At 49.2% G+C, this 27,352-nt stretch overlaps 1 protein-coding gene across 4 annotated transcripts; it reads right to left on the reverse strand.

The window, feature by feature from the left end:
* Positions 1-836: 836 nt before the first annotated feature.
* LOC147249409 (1-phosphatidylinositol 4,5-bisphosphate phosphodiesterase gamma-1-like) lies at positions 837-26,346 on the reverse strand. Of its 4 annotated transcripts, none has more exons than XM_086223513.1 (32): positions 25,037-26,346; positions 16,962-17,111; positions 15,689-15,782; positions 14,413-14,460; positions 12,397-12,481; positions 12,111-12,191; positions 11,468-11,502; positions 11,255-11,327; positions 11,076-11,171; positions 10,871-10,989; positions 9,984-10,069; positions 9,414-9,534; positions 9,167-9,335; positions 8,903-9,022; positions 8,661-8,768; positions 8,402-8,586; positions 8,102-8,302; positions 7,241-7,360; positions 6,978-7,161; positions 6,457-6,534; positions 6,262-6,365; positions 5,696-5,792; positions 5,545-5,611; positions 5,200-5,366; positions 4,827-4,923; positions 4,522-4,746; positions 4,281-4,426; positions 3,799-3,913; positions 3,531-3,671; positions 3,000-3,088; positions 2,558-2,742; positions 837-2,261 (listed from the first exon to the last, which is right to left on the reverse strand). In XM_086223513.1, the coding sequence occupies exons 1-32, from the start codon at positions 25,296-25,298 to the stop codon at positions 2,201-2,203; spliced, it is 3,909 nt and encodes a 1,302-aa protein (XP_086079639.1). In that variant the 5' UTR covers positions 25,299-26,346; the 3' UTR covers positions 837-2,200. The 4 variants fall into 4 exon arrangements, with proteins under 4 accessions (XP_086079639.1, XP_086079640.1, XP_086079638.1 ...); XM_086223512.1 differs by having other exon boundaries at positions 842-2,261; positions 3,531-3,692; positions 25,037-26,344; XM_086223514.1 differs by lacking the exon at positions 14,413-14,460 and having other exon boundaries at positions 841-2,261; positions 3,531-3,692; positions 25,037-26,345.
* Between the last annotated feature and the right edge of the window lie 1,006 nt (positions 26,347-27,352).

Raw genomic sequence — 27,352 nt, forward strand, 5'->3', positions numbered from 1 at the left:
CTTGTGACCTCCACGTGTCCCTGGCGCACCTGCCAGCAGTGTCGCCTCCTCACCTGTTAGCCTTGTTTTTTTTAATGAATTTAATTCATTTACTTTGGGTGTTGCTCTATTTTCTCTCTGGCAGGAGGCTTGGAGATCTCAGCCTCTGAGCAGTTGGGAGGGCGGCACACTGGCGCGCTGGTGGTGTCGCTGTCAGCGAAACACTTAGCTTCTTCTGAGCTTCCACGCACGCGCCTGAGGCTCAGGTGAAGAATCCCCCCCCCCAAAAAAACGAATTAAAAACACACTGGGCAGGCCTGATGAGTCTCTGGTGGAAACCCTGGTCTGCTCGTGGCACAGGAGTCGAGTCAATCCAGTCCTGCAGGAAAAAAAAACCTCTCCTTCTTCTTACAACTCTAAAATTTACTGCTTGAGTTAGAAAAAAAAAAGTTAGCTCTAAATCTTTAGACCGAAGTTTACCGGAGTGCTTTGCTAGTGGTTTGATAGCCCTTGTTTGTCCAGGTGAACATGCGAACACGCCTGAGCTCCTGCACGTGACATCCATGCCCCCCCATCTCTGAAGGTAGTACACGTACATCTATATCTATGTATTTATATATATTACATAGATATAGATGTATATAGACAGATCTATATAAGTATATATATATACTTACGTGTATATATCGATATCTATATACATCTATATCTATGTAAGCATACATATCTATATATTTGCATATAGACATATATGTATATGTACATATATACATATGAATATACGTATATATGCATATATTGGTATATACATATTATATATATACACATACATATAAATGTATATTTAGATATACACATGTATACATATACATATATATCTATACATACATGTACATGTATGTATAGATATATTTCAAGAGCCCTTTGAAGACGTATGTAAAGACCTTCCCTGTGTGGTTTGGGGATCTTGGTCCAGTTTGTGCTCTCCCAGGTGGATCAGGAAGGTCTGAGGTCATGTGACCACCCTTACAGACTCGGTCTTGATGAGGAGCAGCAGACTTCAGTCCCCTTAAACCCATTTCATGAGGAGCGTTCTCAGCCAGACGAGTGGGTACCTCCTCCAGCGGGTCCTCACCGTGCCTCGGTTCCGGCTGAAGAGGAAGCCGTGAGACCAAACCAGAAGAACCACCAAGCCAAACACCGAAGGCACAGACATGACATTTCCTTTTTGCTACGTGTGCCACCGCTCCCTTAATCATCCACGTGTGTACATATGCAGAACTTGTGAATTTATCCATTCGTTTGTTTAACCTGAGTTGTCTTCTCCCTTTTTTTCCCCGTTTTCTTATTAAGGCCTGAAACTCAATAAGAGCAAACTTGACGATGAGCTTCTGAGTTCATCCCCAGAGATGTCGGAGTTTCAGGGAACCACCAGAACCGACGGCAGCAGGCGGATGTGAGTCCAGATCTGAGGGACCTCTGGACTCACTGCTGGGGCCTCCATGTCTGCACTGGGACCTCTGGACTCTCCAGGATTCTCTTCTTGATAGGGTCTTGTCTAGTCTTCCTTCCGTGATTTGTCAAGGTTCTATCACATGACCTCTGAGCGAGAACGTTGACCTGCGTGCTAAACTGCTACGAGGCTTGTTGTGTGGTCTGCAGGTCCGCCTGGACCACCCGCTCCTGGAATCCCCATCATTCAATGGCGTGATCTGTTTAAAGACGCACCCAGTCTTGGTTTTGGCTGCTCGCTGTCGTGAGTTCAGTCTAATGTCCATCATGCTGCGCTGCATTTGTCCTCCACTGTAAATCCGTGTCCCCGAGGAGCCCAGGGAGGAGCTGGACTACACTCAGGTCACTGGCAGACGCTAGAAGTGCCAGAAGCTCATTTCTGATTTGCTCTTAATGAATTCCAGCCGTAAGTTCATGATTGTTTTGTAGCTTAACTTGAGGTTTTGAGTCCATGAGATGCTTCAGTTCATCACCTGTTCCTCCTCCTCCTCCTCCTCCTTCTTCTTCTTCTTCTTCTTCTGCTGCTGCTGCTGTCACACAGCACGAGGCTGTCAAATCTCACACTTCACTGTGAAAATGTCTGTTTCCAGTTATAAGATTGCATGTCGCTGCTGTTGAGAGCCTGCCGTTCTCCTGGCCGGCGGGCGCCACACATCACCAGGGACGGTGAGCATCAGGCGCCGTTAGCGCTCCCTGGTGGACGGGAGGATTAGTTGCGCTTTACTGCCGCCTGCTGCCTCAGCTTCTCTCTCCTCTTCTTCTCCACCAGCCTGGGAATGAGGATAAAACATGTTATGTCCTCTGTGGCAGGTTCAGAATGTCAGGTTAATTTACTGTAGAACAAATACGTTCCAGTTGTCACAAACACATTTGATATTAAAATGAAATAAAACTGGTTTAAACTGTATTGATGTCTGGAGCCCTGAGTTGACTCTCAATCAGCTTTATTGATAATCTAAATGAGACATTCAGACGTCTGTCACAGACACAAGACACCTGATCCAGCTTCATTGATCCCTGCGTCAGGATCAATGATCAGTTTGTCTCTTCTTCTCTCTTCCGTCACCTGCGGTTGCGAGCCTCCACCAGCTCGCTCAGCTGATCCTGAGCCGCTCGCAGCTCCTCCAGGCTCTGCTGGTAGCCGAGGTCCCCCGAGCCCGACCTCTCCAGAAGAGAGACGTGGTTGGACAGCTCGCTGGTTCGATCCCGCAGCCGCTGGATGGATGTGTACAAGTTCTCATCGTCTTCCTCCTGCAGCCGTAGAGAGCAGGGCGGAGTCGGGGGGTGCTAATTGATCAATGACCAATTCTTCCATTTCACAAGAAACATTCGGTCTCTGTACAGTCACATTGTGTTGTGATTTTATGACATTCTCTGGACAAAAAGAACTCTCTGACATGTGTCGACTGGGCTGTAAATTCAAAGACGACGGTAAAGGGGAGAGGTGACGTTGGAGCCCCGTGAGATGAACTAAGAGCGCGTGTGCGTGTGCATGTGTGTGTTAGCACCTTCGCGTTGACGATCTCGATGTGAACCAGAAGCGACGCCAACTCCAGCTCTTCACTGTAGCTGTTCTTCAGAGGGACGCTCCGGTAACCTAGCAACACAAAACCCAAGCAACATTGACAAAAATCCATGTACAACATCTCAATTTACAAAGTTAAACTTTAGAAACTCAAATAAATGTAAAGTCCTCAAAATCATACAGGGTGCTGCCCTCCCTCCCTGGTCCAGCTCTGCTCTGAAAGCACCAGCAGGACTACAAGATCCACCACCAGAGGGCAGTGTAGAGTTTGTGATAAATTGACCTTCCATCCATTTTCTATACCACTTATCAGGAGCAAGGGGGGGCTCAGTATCTTGCTCAAGGACGCTTGGACATGGTCACTGGAGGAAGTGGGGATCGAACCAGCGACCCTTTGGTTGCTAGATGGCCTCTCTACCACTACTTTAATCCTCTGGGTTCACTGACATCCTGACGTGAATAAAACCTGAGTCTGTTCTCAGCGTCACACAGTCTGAGGCAGTGAAGCACCGACCTGTGCGCAGCAGGCGGACGGGGTAGGTGGCCTGGGCCAGGAAGTTGGGGTCACTGAACATGTCCTCCTCGTAGACGGTGAAGCGCAGGAAGGAGAAGGTGGAGTTGTGGATGTCAAACACAAACTGCTTCTGCACCCAAACTGGATTCAGACCATTATCAGCTGACGAGTCAACAAGCAGACGGTCGAAGTCAGTCAGTGAAATTAAATCAAAGGACCACTGCTGATTCCTCACACCAACATGGCCGCCAGCCCGACGCCATCTTACCTACAACGTCCGTCTTGTACTTGCAGCTGTCGTAATCTGCTCCACAGATTTCCACCTCCACGAAGGGACAGACGATACTACGGCCATTTTTAGGGAGATGGCGGGCTCCCAGCACCTGGCGGGAAAAATGGGAGAACATAAGACGCCACAGCACAACTTCCTGTGTGGGCTACTGTTTTAGGGCAGAGAAGAAGAACTGATTTGTGTAAGTCACATTCCTCTTACATACCTGAGCTAACTTGGAGGTTACATGTTATGTCAAACTTGAAGGTGAATGAGAGTAAATGTGTATCTGCCTCATCTTCACTCTACAGATGTTTCATGTTGAATGAATGAAGCGGCAGAAACGGGGGCGGGATTTCCATGTTGGACCATCAATGAAGTTTCTTTACCTTGAAAGTACGAGTTTGTGTACGAGTACGTTTAGTCCCCGAGTCCCTCACAGAACTATCGCCCACTCCAGGTAGCTTTGGTTGTCTGACCTGTAGCTGGATGGTGATTGGCTCCACACGCAGCGTCTCCTTGTCAAAAGGGTCAAAGGCGTCGTCCCTCATGATATCCGGCTGGGGAACGTAGCCACTCCCACCACCCAGCATGAACAAGGCCTGGTTCAGCTGCATGGGTTTATCTACACACAGAAAGATCACGTCTATATAGAAAAATGCTTCTATGCTTTGCTCCAGGCATGATTAAACTGTCCATATCTCATGTTCACCAAACCACCTGGAGTCTGGAAGTTCAGAGCGACCAGCTGCGAGCCACAGATCCACATGGGCAGCGGGTCGTAGTTGGACGAGTCCAGCCTTTGTCCTCGCGGGTAGACCCTGGAGAGCTGGCGGCGGTTGTACTGCAGGAAGCGTTTCCCTCGAGCGCGAGTCGCAAACTTCTCGGCCTTCGTCTCGGGGAAGGAGGACATGTCCCGGTAACAGGCTCGCTCCGTCCCGATTTCTAGAAATAGCAGGGAGTCCAGATGTGCCAAGGAAAACAGATAAACAGAAGAAGAAGGAGAGAGAAAGTTTGGTCCTCACTGTCCTCATTGAAGGGGACGGGACGGCAGTAAACCACCAGCTCCGACAGCTCCACCGCGATCTTCTTCCTCCTCTCCATCTGCTTCTCCTCCTGCATCTGTTACCATGACAACAAACAAGCCAGAATGTCAACGCAACCACAATAACATAGAAACTCACTCTGAACAAAGGATTGACTGATTTAATACAAAAAAATTAAGAATAAGATTCACAAATATAACAAATTCATCAGGATAATGCAGGAAAGTCACCAGGACAACCAGCCATGATGACTCAGGACCATTCCTGGTTTGGGGGAACTACATCTTTATGTTCGCTCAAAGCGGTTCGCTTTCATCCACTTAGAAAGAACGGACTGTTCCCTCGCACTGACCCGGGCATCGGCGTTCTGCGTGGCCTCTCGGATCTTGCCGACCCAGCAGGTGAGGTCCTCAAGGCTGTCCGCCGCCACGTCCAGCGTCTGGACCGGGTGAGACGACAAGTGCTGGGAGTGGATGGTGAAGACGAAGGGCCGCGAGTTCTTCCCATCCTTATGAACCACTGGACACACACACACACACAGGCAGGCAGGCAGGTTTGACTTGACGTTTGTTGCAGAGGTTCGGTTATGTACGCCAGCTAACAGAGTGACTTGGGCTACGCTGGACTTTGTTCCTCACTGGAATCGTTAAGCTCCTCCACTGATGGAACCAAAGCTGCATGTGTTCTCCACACTCACCGACGTGGCAGGTGGGCACGTCAATAAAGCCCTTGAGGAACGCACCCAGAGGACTGTTCTCTGCAGACTGAAAAGTGAAATCAAAAGGATGGTATGCAGAACGGCAAGGCGGCGGTTAGTGGTTCTGCTTCATGGCTGAGCAGGAACGTACCGCTTCATCCAGCTCTCTGGTGGGAGAACTGGGAACTTCCTCCACGTAGTTGGCTGGAAACCACAGCTGCTTCTTCCCTCCATAGTCGCCCCGCCACCTACGGACCACACCCACGTTAGCACCACCGACCAGCAGGGGGTTCTGCACAGCACCGTATCAGAAGAACATTCCAGATTCCAGAGCAACTTAATCAGCGCTGAGGTCAGACATGAACTGCACCACTAGCAGGAGCTCCGGTTCAACAGTTTCAGACCAAACCAATCGAGAACAATCATTCTCATCTCTGACAAACCGTTGCGTGCTGTTTTAGACTGTCTGGGACTTCATAGTCTGGGGCTGGTATGTGTTGCATTGTACTGTAATATGATACTCACATTTTGTACACGCTGAAAAACACGTTCAGAAATGAAGAAAACTACATTTTTTCAAATGAACAACATCTATGTATGTACCACATTGTTTCCTCATGACGAGCAAAGACACACTGATATGGACACACTAAAGGGAAGGTCAATATCTGCGGGTAAGAGGTGGATAATGTTGACATGAAGTCACAGCTCCCTCACCAGCCGCCGTCCTGCTTGTCCACGTTGATGATGAGCGCCTGCTTGGGGAAACACAACTCGTCCTCCCTCTGAGCTCGGTAATCATACAGAGCCTTCACCGTACACTGGAACACCAGGACGCACAGGAATAAAGTCATCGACTAATTAGCCATGATCAAAGGATGCTAATCACTCACATCTGAGGGCGTCACTCACCCGTGCCGTGGGCATCTTGTTCGCCTCCACGTAGAAGTGAGGTGTGCGAACCTCGTACAGCGCCCCGTAGTCGAGCTCCTGGCGCCGTTTAAAAAAGAAGCCAAGTCTCAGTTTAATCGCTCACTTTTCTTGAATTTTAGTTTTATTATCTTCAAACTATTAACAGACAGAAATGTCTGCAGCTGAGCTGCTGCTGACAAGCTCCCACAGAACTCATCACACGGGAACTCAGCTCCTCTGCTTCCTGCACCCTCCTCTTTGGATTCCTCACGATGAGGAATATTATCTGAACCTTTGTGTCATCTTGAGTTTGACACATTCGTTCAAAAAATAGTTACATTGGTAATTACATTAGCTGCAGCTCTCCATTACAAACACGAGTAGATTTTGGTAAATTTACTTCAAAATATACTTCAAGCAAGGAAACACAGGAGAAGTCCTGACACACAACGTTTGCGTAACATGCTTAACATGTCCTGATACGGGTAACATGACCCTGTGAAGGACTCAACCAGCCTGACCGTGGTGCCCATCCGGTCCAGCGTGTCCTCGTTGATGGGGTAGCGCAGCCTCATCTTCCGGTAGAGGGGATGTTTCTCGTAGTAGCTCACCAGATCCACCAGAGACTCAAACTCAGCCGAGCTGCCCAGCATGAAGAGACGGCCCTCCTGCTGGATGCGGCAGTGCTTGATCTTCCCCTCCGCCCTGAAGACACAAGCCCGGCGTTCAGAACGAGCAGGCGAATTAATGTTGTGGTCATGTGACACCGGCCTCTGCGCTTCACCTGAAGGAGATGGCGTAGGAGTTGTGCTCGCTGCGTTTCCGCACCAGGAACGCTCCATCTCTGGGCACTCGCATCAGCATGTGCTCCGCCTGAACACGGGACAGACTGGAGTGGTACCACCTGGACAACACACAACTATTTCATGACAAAAGAAAACGTGGGTTTGTGTTTATATAGAAAAAAAAAAAATCAACAACGACAAAATTCATTAAAACACATTTTTCAAAACTTCATTTAGGCTTTGACAACGTATGAATCCTGAGACAACAAAACCCACAGAGATGAATTAAACCCAAACTCCACTGAGAAAACGAGCAGCTTCAGTTTGGTGCTGGAGGCAGGAAGGCTTCCTTCCAGAGTCCAACAGAGTTCCTCTCTGACGACCGACGAAGAGAAAATAAAACCACGACCTGAACAGACTCCAATAAAACCATGGCCAGAATATAAATGCAAAAAAGAATGGCGAGCCTGCAATAACGACACACGAATAATGATGAAACACATTATAAATTACAGTAAAAACAATAATTGGAATGAGTGTGTAGATAATTAAATAATTACATGTGTAAAAGCATTCAAATGTATATTTTTAAATGAGGCGTTCATGTCATGATTGTTAACGATTTCATTCTGATTAGTTTATTCTCTTTAAATCTCAGCGAGTGAGAGGCAGCGGCCGCTCAGACTTCTGGCCACGCCTCCACCGCTGCTGTCAAATCATCCCCAATTCATCTTGGAGGTCGCTTGGTCCTGTTGTACTTTGAGTGTGAATGAACGACCTGAAGCATCTCAGAGGTCGACCAGTCGCGCGGTCTCCTCCTATCACGGCCCAGTATTTGGATTAAAGAGGCGGAGACTCACTCTCTGCTCTCGTGGGCGTTGGGCTGAGGTACGGGGCTGCCCAGCCTCATCTCAAACTCGTTGCAGCGCAGCGGCGTGTCTCTGTAGTGGCAGATGAGGCGGTAGAGGCTGTCGAACACCAGGTTGTCAGTCAAGTAGAAGCGGGTGGAGCCGGATTCCTGCCGTGAATGGATCCTGCAGTGCTGGACACGCCCAGAACGCCTGGAGGAAGAGAGTGAAGGTGAAGGAATCCCTCCAGGAGGTGCTGAGGCCTTGCCGTGACTGAGCAGCCAAAATGTGTTTTGCGCTGTTGTCACTGACCAGAAGGACAGCGTGTAGTCTCCCACAAACGTCTCGCTCTCCCGAACTAGAAAGGTGCCGTCTTTAGCCCCGCCCTCGCAGTACTCCTGCAGGAGTTTCTCTGCCACCTGACGTCCATCACGGCCTCCGCCCAGCTTCCCATGAAACCAGCGCTCCGCACAGTGCTGCTCGTTGTTGTTACACTCCTGACAAAGACACAACATCTGTAGCATCTGCACTCAGACCTGTCAACCCGCCATCATCATCCTCATCTCTTTACCTCTTTCCCCTCCTCGTCCTCCTCTTCATCAGCTGTCTGGTAGTGGGACGTCTCCTCGGAGTAGTAGATCTTATTACTGGTCAGGACAAAGTAGTGTGGCGTCCACGTCTGTGAGTCCAACACAGAGACACAGACTTCAGATTACACTGAATCCAAGATGTTGGCATCTCACACACGCTCACACACGCTCACACACACTCACACACGCTGACACACGCTGACACACGCTGACACACACTCACGTGGTCGATGGGGTCTTCGAGGTAGAGGATGCCGTTCTTCAGTGAGTTGCTGATGTCGTTCTCAGAGTAGCTGGCTGACGTCACCTCCTCATACAAGGTTCCCTCCACCAGTTTCTTGTGCTGGGACACAGTGATGGTGAGAACGTTACCAGTGCTGAACGTGCGCGATTGAAATCAATTAGGAAGCAAATCAAAACCCAAATATTCCATTTGCTGTTTCCTTCTGTGTGTGGGAGGCGCCCTGGCGTCCGATGCTCAGTGTACCTTTATGAGGATCTTCCTGCGGAGCTGGTGGGGGGAGGGCAGGTCCTCGGCGTTGTTGTCCACCGGCTTGGTGAGCAGCAGATCTCCAAACACCTTCTTAAAGTGTGTGGCCATGTTCCTCTGTTGCACCACGCTGCAGTGGTCCTCTATGGACAAGATGACGGGATACCTGAGCGGGTGGAAGAGAAAGTCACACTCAGGCTGTTGCGTCATGGGAAGGTGACAGGCTGCAGGACGACCGACTCACTCGGATGTGACGAAGGCGTGTTCTTTGATGGTGTGCAGCACGTCCAGGAATTTGATCTTAGAGGTTAAGGTGTGTCCATGGTAGATGATTGGCAGGTCGTCAGGTCCGTCCCAGCAGTCCACTGCAGTCAGAAACACCCTGAGGTCACGACACACTTTCAGCCCACTTCCCAACGCGCAGCAAAACATCACACACATGTCCACCAGCACATGGCCATGACGTTCCATGTCTGCAGGGAAGGTTTCATGACGTCTCTCAAATGTTGGCTTACTCATGAAAAATAAACCAAGATATCGGTCAACATTTCCTAGCGCATATTTGCCTAAAACGAATGAGATTCAACACAAGCACGCACCAACATCAACACTATCAACTAAAGCCGTTTTTTTCTCACTTGGTAGTTGATTTCCAAACATTTCTGGTTTGGTTACTTTAAAAAAAAAAGTTTTCCAGGCCTGGAAGTTTTCCTTTTCAAATACATTAAAATACATGACTTATCCAGGTTTTTCATGGCTGCGTGAGCCCTCAAAGCTTTGGTTTAATCTCAATTCCAACTGTGGAGGGTCTCACGTTCGATGCAGCGGCAACCCATCCTCAGACAGCGAGCGTAGGCCTCTAGAGACGACTCACTGGAGAACTGGTCGCCTGTCAGGTAGCTGAGAGGACGAGAGCATGGACACCAGTTCACCGAGACTCACCTGACCGAGAAAAAGACTCGACAACAGGAAAGATTACAGATTCACACCAACAAGCGTTTGCTGCCAGGTCGCTGATATCAAATAACTAAGATGCCACATTCAGGTTACTGCAGGTAGTCAATGGATGCCAATGCAAATATGAAACATTTTCTACATTCAAAGCAGTATTTAGAAGCTAGAAATATCGCTTTTATAAGAAAAGCTTGGTATTTATACACTACATTTGACAGAGAAGTAAATTGGCTCAGCCTAACGTTGACTTACACCCTGGTTAGACAGAGACAACGGTGGCAGCTGGTTGAGCTCCTGAAGTGCTGCTGGGCAAAAATATCATCTGTCACTCACTGCTGGATAAACTATGCATTATCTTCTGCATCGATATGTTTAAAAAACATGAATATTTGATCAATACCACAGGTTCCTTTCCAGTTGTTGTTGTAGTTCTTCACTCAACTGTGTATGAAGCTAACCTAGCCTCCAGGTTTAATGCTAAGCTAGCTTAGATACAGCTAAGATGAGCGGCGCTATAGTTGATGCAGGAATCACAGTTGAGATGGGCTTCATCGTTCAATATTTTATAATTCCGAATGTTATTTGTGATAATTTACAGACAAGACGATGGTGAAATGAGTCTCATCGTTTTTTCGCTTTCACAAAGTGGGGAGAAGTCGGTGAAGCCTCATCTGAAGTTTCGCTTCAGGTGATTTGAGGGTCTGAGATGCGAACACTTGAGAACATCCGTGACAGATGGAGACGCACGTGTTGTGTGAGGAGGAGATCCAGTACTGCGATAACGGCCTTTTCATGTCATCAGGAGCGACGGGGGAGAGTCGAGGGTCAAACACGGAGTTCTCTTTAGAGAACAGGAAGGTCAGGAACTGGAAAATCAAAGTGACAACATTGGAAAACTCTTCCCCGCTGTTTAGTTCAGTGTGGTTTGTGTATTTGTACTGTATTTCATCACCTCGTCGAGCTGCAGCATGGGCTCAGGCTGGGCTCCGCCCCTCATGTAGCCGGTGAGGAACTCCCTGACCCGGCTCAAATCTGACGCCCAGGACTCCTGAGAGCAGTCCGGACACAGACGTGAGGAGGAAGCAGCATGTTTTCTGTTCGATTTTGGAGGTTTGGAATGTTCTCTTGTACCTTTTGGTCCATCTGCAAGAACTTCTGGAAGTCATAGAGGGAGATCTGACAAAGCTCCGGTCTGTCAACGTTCCTAGAAACACAAGAGCACTTTCAACATGGCAGAGGCATGAAAATAGAAGAAGTCGATAAAGTGAAACGTGCGGGGGGGCTGGTGGGATGTGAGGATGAGGGACGGAACATGGAGGAGGTGGAGGAGGTGGAAGGACTCACCGCAGGGGGAAGGAGAGTTCCAGCTGTTCAATAATCTGGGAATGGGGGAGGAGCCAGGTGACGGACAGGGTGGGAGGAGCCAGGTGAAGCATAAACAGTAGAGGACAAAGTGAGCGTGGGACAGCGCCCGTGCAGCGGTGGACAGACACATGCTGGACAGTCTCTCAAACCCTGGACTCACGTGACCCAGTTGAATCCATCAGGATTTCTACTCCTACGCCGTTTTTCAGATAAGCGGAACAACCGGCAACACTGGGAATGTTGCTCTGTCAAAGCTTGGATGGAAAACACACCTTCAATATGGTTCAGTCTGATTGGTCACTGAAACTTGACCCGGCACAGCCAAGGTTCTACCTTATAGTCCCACGTCACCTGCACTTGGTGGTTTCCAACATTTATTTTCCGGAAAATTTCAGGTTGGGCAGGTTTTTTTGCATTAACGTGAGGAATGAAATCTCTTCCTTCAGGTGTTTAACCAACAGGAGGTTCTTTATTCCCTAAATGTAAAGAAACAAATCCCACATGACTGGAGGTCTGAGGAGAGCCTTTTAGTCGAGTACAAGTACTTTAACAGAAGTACAGGGTTTGAGTACATGTACCAGCACTCTGTGTTTTCATGTGCGAGCCCAAGGCGGACACTCACGCTCCTCTGTGCATCGAACATCAGGGTTCTGTAGAGCTGTGCAAAGTTGGGGTACGACAGATCGCTCCTGGCCTCCACTTCCTGTGCAAAGGTCACGTGACACAGAAAAAAAAATTACATAAAAAAAATATTCTGATGTTCCTTGAAGTAAAAAATTAATAATAATTTAATGGAGCCAATTTTTTTTTTTTTTTAAAGAAGCTAAAACTAATCAGAGAGGACAGAGAGGTTTGGTATTTTGGCCCAAGAAACAAGTGAAGCTGCTGGGAAGGTTCTGGGGGCGGACCTGCAGCTTGTCTTTGAGGAACCGCATGTTGGGGACTCGGTAGTTGACCTGAGGCAGCAGCGCTTTCACATCCTTCACTGTGATACTGCAGAAGAAGCACAAGGTGCGTGGAGATTAGTGCCACGGAGTAGAATTCACCACAACACACTGATGGCCCTGCGACGGGCTGGCGGCCCTTCCAGGGGGAACCCGCCTCTCGCCCAAGCTGGGATAGAAAATGGATGGATGGATGGGGGGATGGATGGATGGATGGATGGATGGATGGATGGGGGGATGGATGGATGGATGGATGGATGGATGGACGGACACTGTGGTGGACTGGAGAACTCCGACTATAACCACAAACCAATCTCTGTCCAAGCGTTTAGAATTTGAAAAGGTTTTTCATCCTAAAAAGGACCCGAACAAAAAAAGTTTCGGAGCAGGAAAGAACATAAAAAACTAGAAGTATTTGACAGTAAAATGCTGAAGTAAAGCTTTAGAAGACACAAGTATTTGCACAGTAAGATACACCGTGTTCCTAGCCAATACTGCCTTGTTTGCACCTCTGCAGTCACCTGCTTCAGACCCATCATGAAAAACTAGCGTTCTAGGAACGTGAGCGTGAAAACCTTAGAGCCCTAAATGTGCTTATTAGCCATTGGCACTGCCCGTTTGTGTGGTTCCACCAGGAGGTGGCGCTGCTGGGCTGGAAGAGCTGCCAGTGACAGCGTGAACAAGAGGCTCATGTGAAGTTGTCATGGGTGGGATGAGGTTGGAGAGGACAGCCTCAGCCTGACAGAGTTATAGCCTCCTCTGACTCATCCTGATGGATTACTTCCATATTATTTTGGATGGTCGTCACTGTAAACAAATTCCCACTAAAAGAAGAGAGGAAAAAAAAATTTATTGCTTTTTAATTTGCGCCCTCTCTAAACAACCAAAGTCTCTTCTCTCTTTTTTTTCACTGTGGTTTAATTTCTTTCACAACAGCTAATTTTGATGTTGGTTCCATCTGCATGGCACTCCTAAAAACCAGTGGTTCCAGCGTCATAGCAACGACAGAAATGGACGCTGCTGCAGAACTTGTGACTCAGAGGGTTCATGGATGAGGGCCGATGAAGACAGAGATCGAAAGTCTTTCCTTTGAACCAAACTCCATCCAGAAAACAAGGCGTTTTAGAGGTGGTTTCCCTGCTGTTTCTCAGACAAATATACCAATGTATGTATGTGATTCCGAGTAATAATCAGGATCCTGATGTAGTTGTCATGGCAACATTTTTATCCGTTTAATGCAATTAAATCACTGTAAAACCTAAACTGGAATTAGCTTTGATCCGAGCGCAGCTCCTGCTGATGGCTGGGAAAGTCAGAGCTGCCTGGCCCCGCGATGGCGTTGGACTTCACAACTTTACTCTGCCGTGAATGAGCGGCTGCCTGAGAGTTTGAGGAAACGCATTTGAGAAGTTGTGCAGCGTACGTGACTGAGCTGAGGAGCGTCCATTTTGGTGCACAGGCTGCCAGAGCTGATTGTGTTCAGAACCTCTCATCGGTGAGATCGGTAACGTGAATAATCACGTTTGCCGATGAGCAGGATACAGGAAGTGGCATCCATCAGTGCCGCAACGAGGATTTCAGGACAACGCTCGCCGTCTTTGGCACGTCTGACCTGGCTCTCCTCCCACTTCCCCTCTGTCTGGCTACTGTAACTATTTTCACAGGAGGCAGGAAGTTGCCCTCTCCCAGGCCATCGCATCACTTCCTGCTCCTTATCAGGCAGTGGCAGGCTGTTTGTCCTGGAGCAGCTTCCAGCCAAACAGAAGCCTGGCCTCGTTAATGCGAGCTGGACGGAGAGAGAACGACTGACAGAGAGCGTGTGAGACTCAGGGGTGGAGGTGAAGGTCAGGGGCGGGGCTTAGATGACATCTGGATCTGGTTTCACCTTCACACACCACCTGCTGCGGCACATCGGGCATCCATCACTCTCCTGAAAACGGCTTTGACTGGGTGTTGACATGATTAGTGTATGTCACCCACCTGCCCTCATGGTTCCGGTCCATGACCTCAAACTGCTTCCTGAGCCATCTAAGGGGAGGGGGGAGGAGAGAGGGAGGGGAGAGTTAAAGATGTGCACAGGTGAATTTGAATTCGTTGACTATCACCAAACTAGGCTTGATGTTGCTTCTGTTTTTGCCATGATGCCCTTCAGTGTCCACGACAGCCTCCTGCAGACGCTAGTTAGCAACCAACATTTTTAAAAAGCTTCATTCTTCTTGACTGACATCATTTAAATATCTCAAGCTCGAGCTGAATACAAAACTATTTCACCAAAACCCCTTTTTCAACTTTGCGACAACAGAACTGGACGTTCATCGATGCCAACTTATTCTGATAGCAAGCGAGGCTAACTGCTAATTATAGTGCAACTTGCTAGCTTCCATTTTCCAGGTGTACTCCAACATCTGGAGGCCTCTGCGTGGACAGTGGCCTCATTGTGACCACGTAGGATCGTTTACATGTCAGTTTGACAAACAGTGAGTTTGATTCTGTTTTAATTCAGTCAGGTGAAACGTCAGCTCATGAATCCACTTCCTTTCTGAACAGGCAAAATTTAGCCGTTTCCTCCGAGCCTGTCTAACCCTGTGCAGCTCGACATTAAGTCAACAACTTAAGTCTGTCCCTCCACACATCTTCACAGCCTCGCTCTGTTCTGCCGGACTCACCACAGAAGCCAAAAACTGCCTCCGCACGTTCATCTCGGGTAAATATTTTCATCCCAAAACAAATATTTGTCCTCTGCTCTGACCAGAAACTCCCTTCCCCCCAGGTCACTCCTTCTCTGGATACAAGCAGATATCATACGCAGCCGCTCATCAGTGGACTCCATCCGTGTAACGCCTCCCTCAGCGGGTGACAGCACCTGGCTGCTAGCTTCCATGAAGGGCAGAGAAGGTCTCAACCTGCTCCTGGTGTCTCCTCAGCTGTTGATCCGCGTTGTGAAGCAAGAGAATAACTCTTAATAACGGCTTCTTCTGCAGCTCAAAACCCGTCAACGGGTCCTGGAAATCTTCTGAATGCTAAATTTTGTGTTAAAACACTGCAGGTTGGTGACTGAGGGTCATTCTAGGTGACGGTCCTGTTTTTGAGCCACCTGATCGGTTTGGTCTCCGTGGATGAAACGATACATGGAAATGAAATTTGAGTCTGATTACCTGATTAATCGACTTGATTGATTGAACCTGTAGGTCGATTTCAGACAAATGCATGAACACACACACACACACACACACCAGCCGCACATGCTGACACACACCTGTCCGTCTGCTGTGGTGCAGGTGCCCTCTGAGTGTCAACCATCAGCCAGTTGAGACCGGTGATCCACATGTTGACCTCCTCCTCACTGAAAGCTGCACGCGCACACACACACACACACACACACACGCACACACACACACACACACACACACACAAATTCATTAATCCCAACAAACAGATGTTTCATGTGAAGCACTTTGAAATGTTATGCCTTCAAATAAACCTTCACGCTGCTTCTGTGTTCAGCAGGATCTTTCATCCATGATTTCAAACTCTAAGAGAGCACAAACTAGCATCTCGCCACCCGAGCACAACCAGATCTGATCCGCAGACTCACCACTTATTTTTAATCCGCCCTTTTAAACGGGCGTGCTCCGAAATTCTATTTGAATTTGTGGTCTCCCTCTTCTTCTCTGGGATCAAGAATTTATCTATTTATTGTTGCGTAACCCTGCTGAAAGACTGACAGACAGAGAAAGTAATCGGGTGCTGCCGGTCGGAGGTAATCGTAAGAGTTATGAGCAACGAGCAGCTGTCACTTATTTGATAAACAGGCACCCTGAGGAGTTTGGAGGATGTGGTCTCACTGGGAGGCTGCGCCGCGCTGCCAGCTCGTAAATATGGAGGTAAACCCCTCTAAACACTTTTGTTGAGGAAGGAAACGTATCCAGCACTTTTGTAAGAACTCGAAGGATTTACAGCACACACACACACGCACACACTCTTGTACTTATATCTTTGTGAGGACTTCCACTGATGTAATACATTCCCTGGCCCCTCCCCCTAACCCTAAACATCTCAACTGACTGCCTGACCCTAACCTCGACCCTAAACCTAACCTGAACCTGATTCTAACCTCGACCCTAAACCTAACCTGAACCTGATTCTAACTTCCACCCTAAAACCAAGTCTTGACCTTCAAATGGCCCTCTGAAGATGTGAGGACCAGCTAAAATGTCCTCACTCTGTTGGTTAAATACGTATTCTAGTCCTCAATAAGTGGCAAGTACAAGAAAACACACACACACACACACACACACACAGTTTGAGTGACTAACACTCATAAACTCCACAGGACCCCTTCGACTAATCACATAATGATAGAGGTCAGATTTTACGGGATATTCTTCTCTTTAGCTGGTGGTTTTGTGTTAGATTGTGTTAAATTTTATGTTAGATTATTAAAACTGTTCCTGGGAGAGTAAATCTCTCTCACACACACACACACACACCTACATACATACATACAGCCTACATACACACACACTGACCTGCAACACTGAGAGTCCTGAGGCGAAACTCCAGGCCGTACAGCACGATGAAGCAGAGGGCGGAGTCCAGTTTACGAGCCTCCTCCGGGTAGCGCTCAAAATCCCGGGAGCCCTTTCCCAACCGCAGCTCCCGGATCTCTCGTATGTCAACTGGAGGAGGAGGAGGGAGGAGAGGAGCGAGGGGGGCAGGAGGGAAGAAGGAAGGAAGGATAGTGTTCCATGAACACAAATATGCACAACCATAAATCACAGTGTGGCACGTTGTTCATTCCCCTGCCAAACACCCAGCGCTGCAGCGGGAGAGCCGAGCCGGTGGCGAGCCAGCGTGAGAGTCCAGAGAACTCAAAACCAGCTCAGCTGTCGGAAGCTGCGACGTCTCTGGAGGTTTTCAGCTGAACACTGAGCCCTCTGTGCTGCTACTGCTGCTGAGGTTGACCTTAAATCTCTGATTGTGAGATTAGCAGCGAACCTCGCTAACTTCCACAAAATCACCAGATGCTCCTTCGGCTCACTGAGTCGCTCCTCCTTCATTCAAGGTTTATGAGCAGATTCCTGACTCATTATCAACATGAAGAAGACCTGCAGGTTTACACTCAGGATCACGGGTGCAGATTGTGGACCGATTCTAAAGACGGGGATCGCTTCAGGACAGGGATGGACCGGGTTGGCCATTCGTTCCCCACCTGGGAATCCTGCTCTGGTCTTGAGATCTTTGATCTGAAGCTCTGCGTCCGTGTCACTCAGTGTGAATCCACAGATGTGTATTTGGAGAACTTGTGTGTTGAAATCCAACATGTGGATGAAGTTACTGTGACTACCTCGTGATAGGATTAATAAAATACCAAAAACCCTCAGCATCCCTGCACCTTCCTAACTGTTAACCATTAAACTCTTGCTGGTTTTCACCCTGTTGTCATCCCAGTGACGCTGCTGCTCAGTCGTCCTCATCGAAGAAGTTGTTCTTTTTGAAGAACCGGGGTTTTATTTCTCTGTTTAGTTATGAAATGAACTTCATCTGGTAATCATGCTAATCAAAGGCAACTCTGAGACTCTGATGTTGTTGCTACAGGAGGCGAGGGTCCGGCGCCCGGGAACATTTGCCTCACAGAGGGCTTTCAACACTCACACATCACCGACAAGTCCGTCTCCACCTCTGAGTTCAGTTCTTCAGTTCGTCTGCTGAGTGTAAGTTGAACCTGCAGAAACGATCAGACATCTACATCTGGAATGATCGGGTGCTCAGGTAAGAGTGACATATCGGTTCTGCTCCTGTGCCTCTGCACGTCAGGCGTGATCCCTGCGCATCACGGCTGCAGCGAAATCCTCCTGTGCCTCTGAAGGGTTAACAGAGTGGGACATGAACGCAGGACTTCACTTTGACACTTGCAGCGGTCGACACACCCACGAAGAAAAACACGCTTATTGACATAACAGATGTCCTCTGCAAACACACACACACACACACACACACACACACACACACACAGATGCTCTAGCATTCGCACACTGAACACACACACACACACACACACACACAGATGCTCTAGCATTCGCACACTGAACACACACACACACACACACACACAGATTCTCTAGCATTCGCACACTGAACACACACACACAGATTCTCTAGCATTCGCACACACACACACACACACAGAATATCACCCCTATATTCAGACTCCACGTGTTCCCAGCCATCTTGAGGCAGCATTTTACTACATTCAAATCAAGGACATGATTATCTTATGGTGCTCGACCCCCCCCCCCCCCCAAAAAACAAGTCTTCACTCTTCATAGCCTTTGTGTTGAGGTGTCGCCTCTGTTAGTTTAGCTAATCTAATCTAACTAATCTAATCTGGTTTGCAAAGTTATACATTATCCACTCCAGCTCTTCCTGTACTGTCACTTTTGAACTCCCCTCATCTGAGTGAGAGAACAAACCTGGGGCTAGCGAGCTAGCAGTGAAATAACAGCAAGCTAGTAGCGAGCTAGCAGTGAGATAGCAGCAAGCTAGTAGCTAGCAGCAAGCTAGTAGCTGGCAGCAAGCTAGTAGCGAGCTAGCAGTGAGATAGCAGCAAGCTAGTACTGAGCTAGCAGCGAGACAGCAGCAAGCTAGTAGCGAGCTAGCAGCGAGACAACAGCAAGCTAGTAGCGAGCTAGCAGTGAGATAGCAGCAAGCTAGTAGCTAGCATCAAGCTACACATTGGACGCTACAGGCTCAGGAGGATGGAAGCATATAAGGAGGCCAGCCTGTTGGGTTGCTGAGGTGAACAGTTGTCAGGGCTGTACAAAAGCTAGGGAAATATTCTAAGAGCAAAACATCCGTGAGCAACATCCCTGGAGAAGCAATGTTCAGTCAAATATCCATCAAAGTACGATTGTAAATGAAGCACTGTGCTGCGGGAGAAGCATCCCAGCCATCATCACACATCTCTGTTGCAGCTTCCACAAATATCACATCAACGTTATCATTTCAATGTGTTCCTTCAAATATGACGTGAAGAAGCCCACAGGAATGATGATTACATCAACACTATTGATCGTGTCCCAATATCAGGCCACATAATCACAATCTGAATGAATCACAAGGAATGCTGGGATGGCACCGAATGTTGGGTGGCGGGACGCCTGGCAGCGTGAGACCAGCAAAAGCCTAGAAAACACCTGCAAGCTGCTGTGACAAGTAAAAGACTGAGTTCTTACATGCTGCCGAGCTGAAACACTGAAGCTTTAAGAGACAACCGCAGCAGATCCAGGTGATCCCGGTGATCCAGGGGATCCCGGTGATCATGGCTCTTTCTAATCTGTAGCAGCATTTTTCTCCACACTTCCATCTCACTCTGATTTAACTGTAAAAGCCGGACCTCAACAATACTGAAGTAACTACACTGTGAGGCTGATGAACAAAGACGATAGCCAACTGCTACATGCTAGTTTCCTGAACGGAGTTCTGATTTGACCAGCAGAGCCAGAGATGCTCCGAGTCTGTTTTTAGGTCTCTATCAGAGCCAGGAGTCTCAGCAGGCCTTCGAAGCCCTGAGTCTATCAGCCAAGAGGAGAAATCTGGTTTATATCTGAGCCTCCTGCATGTGGAGACGAGCAGGAGCAGGCCTGGCATGAGATTAAGAGAGAACTCTTCCCCTCCGATGTGTCCATACTTCACATGGACCAGATATGTCGGAGTTCCTCGCCAAGTGAGAACCTGAGCTCCTGCTTCACTGTAAAACGATGAAACCTCCCCGTTTTCAACAAGAAACCCCAAACATTAACAAACCTTTGTCAAGTTTCTGGTCCAATTCTGACCAACAAGCTAACCTGCTAACCAGCCCATTGACCACAATTCATGATGCTAAGCTAAGTAGCGTGGGTCTCCACTCCCTGGCGCAGCATAAAGGAGCCTCCATCCTCTTGTCTGGTTGTGCCGATGGATCAGACCTGTACTTTCCAATTTGTGTTCAAGTACAGAAAAATGTGCTTTGTAGAAAAACCATATTTGAGAATTCTGAAAGAAAACCTTTTGCTTCTGTGTTAATATCAGAATCAGGGATCCACGCTGCTGTCAATCATTCCAAATGTCACCAGCCCTCATAAAACCTTTCATCACAGTCACGCAGTCAGAAGCTGGGTTCTATGCTGATTTCTAAATAAACAAAGCTGCATGAATCGATAAAAACTCCACTTTCAGCGGATTTTCTTTCCACACCGACTTTAAAAATATCCCCAAAGCTGGTATGTGTTTTTTTCTGGCTTTTCTTTTTATTACTTCCTGCCATTTAGTCTGAACGTTGGACCAAAAAAAAAAAAAAAAAAAAGAAGGCGGCAACAGGCGTGCAGCTCGCCAAACGTTACACTTTGTTCACCGTGACTGCATGAACACACAGACACAGACAGATAAGAAACACACATAATTCTCCCAGCAGCAGCCTTTCATCCGGGTCCAGGCTGTAAACATCGCAGCCACACTGCTGAACGGCCGGCTGGTGACGGGAATCAAACAACGGGCCAACGGAGGACATGAACATCAGAGTAGGAGATCCTGTCAACAGTTCGATGGAAATAAAACTTCAAGCAGCGGAGAAGAAAATCTGCTGGACCTGTTGAAAGTTGTGCAACGCACACGTGACGGTGCACTTCTGACCTGAAACCACCAGCCGCTGATAATTGCAGTTTAATTCCAGTGAAACAAACTGTTCCTGGTGCAGCTGCTGACATCCGCCCAGATGGCTGGAGGTGGTGGTGCTAACAGAGGCAGATGTACGCATGACAAATTAACACCCTTATTAGAGTCAGTTCTGTTGGTTTGGTTTTTTACAGCTCAGAAGTGCCATTTAAACGCTTCATGGATCAATTTGACCGATGGATGATGAGCTGAACCTGCAGCATGTTGGAGCTAAATGTCAGCTACTAGTCAACAGGAGGCAAACGAACTTTTCACGATGTTGAAGAGGAAAAAAAATCTTCAGCGTTTCCCACGAGTTGAGAACCGACAGGTGTCGGAGGGAACGGTGTGGAGAGAGATGCCAAATCATGCTGCTTTTTATTCCAAAAATGCATAAAAACCTGACGCACTCCCGCTTTTCACTTGTAAAACGGTTTGAAAAAACACGGCTCGTTCTTGTCCGTCCACAAGTCAGTAACATTTTGACGTCCATGAACACATGAAGGTCATTCAGGGTGTGTCCTCCTGAGCCGGTCCACAGGCAGGCCTGCATGGATGGCTGTGAAGCCTTCAGACTCCAAATGACGGACAGCTCATGTCTGACCGGCGTCTCCTCGCCTGGCGCCCGCGCTCAACACCGCGGGTGTGCTAGTGGGGGGTCAGGCAGCCTCTCAGCCCGCTGCTCTCCAGGAGGATGAAGCGTTTGCACCACTGACCTACAAGCAGGTGATCTGGAGCTGAGGGTCTTTTTGCTGCTAATTACACTGCACAATGTTCTTCACCTGTTCCACGCATGGAGGCGAAGCAACGCCCCCGTGTGTGAGGGCCTCCTCCACGGGGGCGTTCCTGGTACCAAGCTGTGGAAAGTAACGCCCACAGGAGGACAACCGCCCAGGGTCACTCAGGTTTCCACAACCACGAGATCATGACTGGCATCAGCCTGGCGCAAAGACCGAGGACACGGAGCCTCGTTCATAGAAAGCCAAAGATGTGGGTGTTTCCAGGTGTAAGGGTGAGACCTCCAGCACAGGTGGAGGACATCAAGAGTAATCACGCTCCTGCACCTGCGTCCCCGTGACTCCAGTTAACGAAGCTACAGTCCACCTGTGTGAATGACCCCGAGTACCTCAGGCAGCCACGCCTCACTCGGGGTCCCCGCCGCTGCTTCCTGCTGGAGATGCTGGGTCTTTTGTTTTCTTGCAGCGAGTCCTTCAATCTGAGACAGGAAGTCAGACACTCCCTGATAACCCCCACTTCCTGTGCCTCGGGATGTAATAACCCCCGATGTTTGCCAAAGAGCTCATCTCAAAGGAAAACACTGATTCCACCCTGTGTGTGTGAGTGTGTGTGAGAGAGAGAGAGAGAGAGAGAGGGAGAGAGAGAGAGAGGGAGAGAGAGTGCGTGTGTTGCAACATAATTTGAAAGCAAACAGTAGAAAAAAAAACTATCAGGTTACAAAAACAAGGGGGGGGGGGGGGGGGGACAGCGACGAGGGTCAGTCAGATAAATACGACTCCGAACAAGAGACCAAAGGTTCAGGTGAACGACCTCCACCACGAACGTCAAAAAGAAAGTGAAAGAAAACGGATGAAGAGTGTGAAACGGGAGGTCTGAGAAATCTGGGAGTGAGATGGGTGTTTAGGTGGCTGCGTGGGGGAGAGGAAATTGGGAAAAGACAGCTGGAGGAAAATAAGAGAGGAGGAGGAAGAAAAATGGGTGGCTGATAGAGCTGTGGGAGATAAAGAGGAGAGACCCGCCGAGCTCCTGGAATGTACTGGAGGGGTCGTCCAGTGGGAGGCTGTTTGTAAAGAGGAATTCGTGGGTTATGAAAGTGTGCGTGAGTGTGTGCGTGAGTGTGTGCGTGAGTGTGCGCGTGTGTGTGTGCGCGTCGGTGTGAAAGCTTGTGTAGATTAGCTGTGATCAGGTCGTGTAGGCGCTCGCTGCGGTTTAATGCATGCTGTGGCTCGTACTGGGATTAGCCAATGGGCTGTTAATGCAGTTTTTAGATTATTAGAGATTAATAATTGACCAAGGTTCCCTGAGACGTAACAACACTTGTGGGTGCAAAAGCCATTTGTCTCAGAGAGAGAGAGAGAGGGAGAGAGAGAGAGAGAGGGAGAGAGAGAGAGGGAGAGAGAGGGAGAGGAGGCAACCAGGCCTGACAAATACAGCAACACCTCCACACGCGTGACCTGCTTTCTACCTTAAATATGAAGTTTTTATAAAAACACACCAGCAAACTGAGAGAAACGCGTGTCCAAGACGTTTAGCCAAGTGTTTTTGGCAGGAAGAAGGCCTGCAATCTCAAACAAGGACATTTTTATTCGCTTACTCCAAACCTGAACATCTATAAGGCTCACTGAGCTCGACGGCACATCCTGAAGCGATGACGCCTTGTTTCTGGTGTCTGTGACTTCAGTGCGGCCCCTGGATGGTGACAGAACGCCTGCTGACCAGCTGGCCTAGCCAGCTAGCCTAGCTAGCCTCCTTGCTAGCTCGCTCCAGCGCCGCCGTGCGTCCTGCTGTGCTGCTCGTGTTCTAGATGGCGGTCAACACAACCCTGGTCTCCTCATTTGCTTTTGCGTTTTGCTGTTGCACGTTTTCTGCAGTCTCTATTTATCACAAGTTCAATCACCGTTAACTGGAAAAATAACTTGGCCGGCTCCTCGCTGAACTTTTCGATCTTATGGCTGCGGAGTCTAAACGTTCCAGCATCACGTCTGGGTCAGGAGAACACATGGCAGGCAGAAGGAGGCCTTATCATGGCAGTTGTGAATGCCTCAAGTTTTCTCACACTGTAACAAATCCTCCCCCCAGGCCACAAAATCCAGGGCGCCAACAATAGACTCCCCACCCTTCAGCCAGGCAGAGTGGTGCTCCAACAGGCCGAGACGCCGCCGCCACCACCTCCCGCCCCAGCAGGCTGCCGATCAGCCTGCGAGCCAGCTGGACGGGCAGGCGGCGTGTCAGGCTGACAGACAGGAAGCTGGGGGATCCATGTGGCAGCAGTAAGTACTTTCTTCCCCACGGAGAGCTACTGGGAGGCTGGCGAGGAGGAAGCAGGGGTCACGAGGTCGTGATCTGTCTGTCCGCAAAGGCAGCCGTGACAGCAGCGGGGGAGGGTGGGAGGGGAGAGGAACCGCAGACTATCCAGATACGTGAGTCACAGGCAGCGACAGTCGCTCTTCCAGGCAAACACAGACGCAGAATAAGAGCAAACCTGTCAACCTTAAAGGGCCAGTTCATCAAATCATGAGGGTCATCATGGCGGGAGGAGCATTTCACTGCTGGAGAAATGAAATCAAATTGAAAAGAAATCCAGCAGCCAACCGCAAACCAAACTTACGAATGAAAACTAAGGTTTCAATGTCTAATTTCCACCTACGCACATCTGGAACAACGTCTCAACTTGAGTTCTATTCCAGAACCTTCAACCTCAGCTCACAGCCTTCCTCATCTGGCTAAAGGTCATGTGACACGTTCCTGTCTGTGAGGATGTTCCTCCATGATGCCCAGCGAGAAGCCCCAGAGACCAGCAGAGTTCTCCGGGCTCACAGAACCGTTCTGGCAGCGACACACCACCTTCTCCCGTCAGTACAAACCCACTCACCTGCTATCATGTGACTAAGTTCTGCAGGTAACATGACAACAATCAAAGATGGAGACCATCTCACTCCCTCATGATACTGATTCTGAGCAGTGACAGCTGCACGCTCTACTGGGCCTGTATGATGATGTCACTGATGTTTACTGTGGCGCCTTTCAAAATCTGAGGTGTAGTTGTGGCGCTCTGGACTCTGAGTCTAAGGTCCTAAGCAGGACCTGCAGCCCTCAGCACGTCCCCATCTGACATTTCACCATGTGAATAAAGAGGATTTGTCCCAAGCAGACGCGGGCGCGATGAGCTACTCACTCTCTCCTTCTATCTTGTCCGGGTTGCGGCTCCACACGATCTGCCTCGTGTCCTGCTTTATCTGCACGGTTCTCCTCTCTGGGCGCTGGGATTTCTTCTGGTAGAAGATGGTCATCACTGTGCCCATCTCCAAGCTGTGGAGGATGCGGGGACCCGCCTCCGACCAGTCCAGCATCCTGGAGACCACGACCAGCCCAGCAGCCCCAGCAGGGGCCTCCTCGGCGCAGCCGTTGAGGCAGCCGCTGAACCTGGCTGCACACATCTTCACTGCATCGCTGAGAGGAAGCCCTCCTTCCACTGAGGCTTCTCCTTGCTGAGGAGGCTCGTCTCACCTACTGGCTGCACTCACACTTACCCAGCATGTCCAGAGATACAAGGAGCAGAATCTTGCTCTGAGCCCAAAAACAGACAGAATGAGATCAAACCACGTTCAAACACAAGCTGAGAGAAGCAGAGCTGGAACCGTCTGGATGGGAGCTCTCCTCGGCTCCTCCGGAGAGGGAGTGGATCCCTGGCTTATCCTTTCCAGATGCTTCGGGCAGCACACCAGCGAGATCCGCACGGAGTGAGTTTTCATCACCACTGGACTCAGGTTTCCACCCTCAATGTGTCCTCCTGCTGGACCTCCAGTCCACGACAGCAGACGCGGCCGCGGCAGGCGTCCTCAGCTGCTGCCGCTGGGGCGGTAAACTCACCCCTCCCGGGTTTGGGGAAACGAATTCAGAGCAAACAACACACACACGTCGAGTTATGTAATGAGGAACCGGACTGGCGCCCGGTGGGAGGTGCAGCAGGACTGCCAGGAGTCAGAGGGGCATCGGCAGGCGCGCTGAGGCGGCTTCACGTAGACGGATGTGGAGCTCCGAGCGGCTGCGCTGAGAACCGTGTGCGCTCCCATCCGCCGAACCATTCTGTTCCCCTTACACACTCCTCCCCGAGCACGTTGCCCCCCCGACAGGATGCATTATCCTACGCAGGCACCCGCTTTAACCGTGAAGGGGCGTGAAGGCTTCGCTGCCCCAGTTTCGCCTCTCCGCGTCCAGGTTCAGGATCTCAGTCCGATTGCCTGCGCGTCCGCTTGGCTCCTCCGACGCCAGAGGTCTTGAGAGGAAATTAGAGCCAGCAGACCGGAAAAGCTTGATCCGATTTTTTTTTCCTGTGCTGTATATCTGAGGGAAGATGAGGGGAGTAGAGGGAGAGGAGTGTCGGGGACGCGAGCACAGCGCCCCCCGCGGTCCGTCAGGAGACGCGCAGCTCGTGGCTGAGAGAGGAAACCCCGTGGAGCCCCGCCGGTAGGAGGTCATGTCAGAGGTCAAGTGTGGTTCAGACGGCAGAGGTCATGTTGTCTGGTCGTCAGCTGCTGAAGGTTCTCCTGGTGATCAGCTGATGTTCTTGTGGGGTCAGAGGACTGAAGGTGACCGACTGATCGAGCAACTCGACTTTGTTCAGTTTTAACTGCAAAGCAGAAAAAGAAAACCAGGGGTGCGACTTGCTCTTGAGTCTTTGTAGTCATGATCAGTCAGAACCGTTCTGTAGGCAAATATAAAGTTTTGTGGCCAGAAATATGGTTTACTGAGTCATACACTGCACTTTAATGATTCAGAAGCTGCTGACGCCACTGCAGAACTTCCACTAAAGTTTTTGTTTGTGACTGCAACTCCAGATGCAGAGGTCCCTCCAGATGGCGAAGCTTTCAATTCAAATTTTAAAACAGAATATTTAGTGGATTTTAGCTAACAACAACAAAAAAGATTTTTACCGGAAGGCACGAATGTAAATGATCAATATTCTGCATCTTCATAAAAAGCTAAAATGTTTACATCGAGCAAACTCGTGTCACAGCTGTTCTGGAGGCGAAGGCGAAGGTCTGGTTGCAGGGAAACGACCACGCCTCCCTGCTGAAGTCTTTGATTCGGAGGATTTCCTGGAGGAAGAACGCTTTCCCTGAGGTGTCTTTCAGAGAAGCCGCTTCATTCGGAGCTGAAAAGTTCATTTGTGACCTTGTAAGTTCACAACAATCTTCGTTTAGAAGCAGCTGAGGAGAAGACAGAGCTGAGCGCTAGTTAGCTTAGCACAATGAGCGGAAGTGGATTGAAGCGTTAGCATGAACACCTCCGTCAGCTCGTCAAACACACATTTCTTCAGAACGCTCTTAACCTGCATTGCGAGACATTGTCATTTCAGAATCAGACACATGACCGGAACTACTTTCCTGAGGGTGCAGTGATCTGATGCAGCGCCTCAGAACTTTGACCTGCAACACAAAACATTTATTTATGGCTGCAGAGGGACTGTGGCTGAGAGGATGAGGAGGGT

This window comes from Aulostomus chinensis, chromosome 14 (assembly GCF_037954235.1).
Source record: "Aulostomus chinensis isolate RoL2024-O1b breed Wild chromosome 14, RoL_Achi_v1.0, whole genome shotgun sequence".
In the NCBI taxonomy this organism is placed as follows: domain Eukaryota; kingdom Metazoa; phylum Chordata; class Actinopteri; order Syngnathiformes; family Aulostomidae; genus Aulostomus; species Aulostomus chinensis.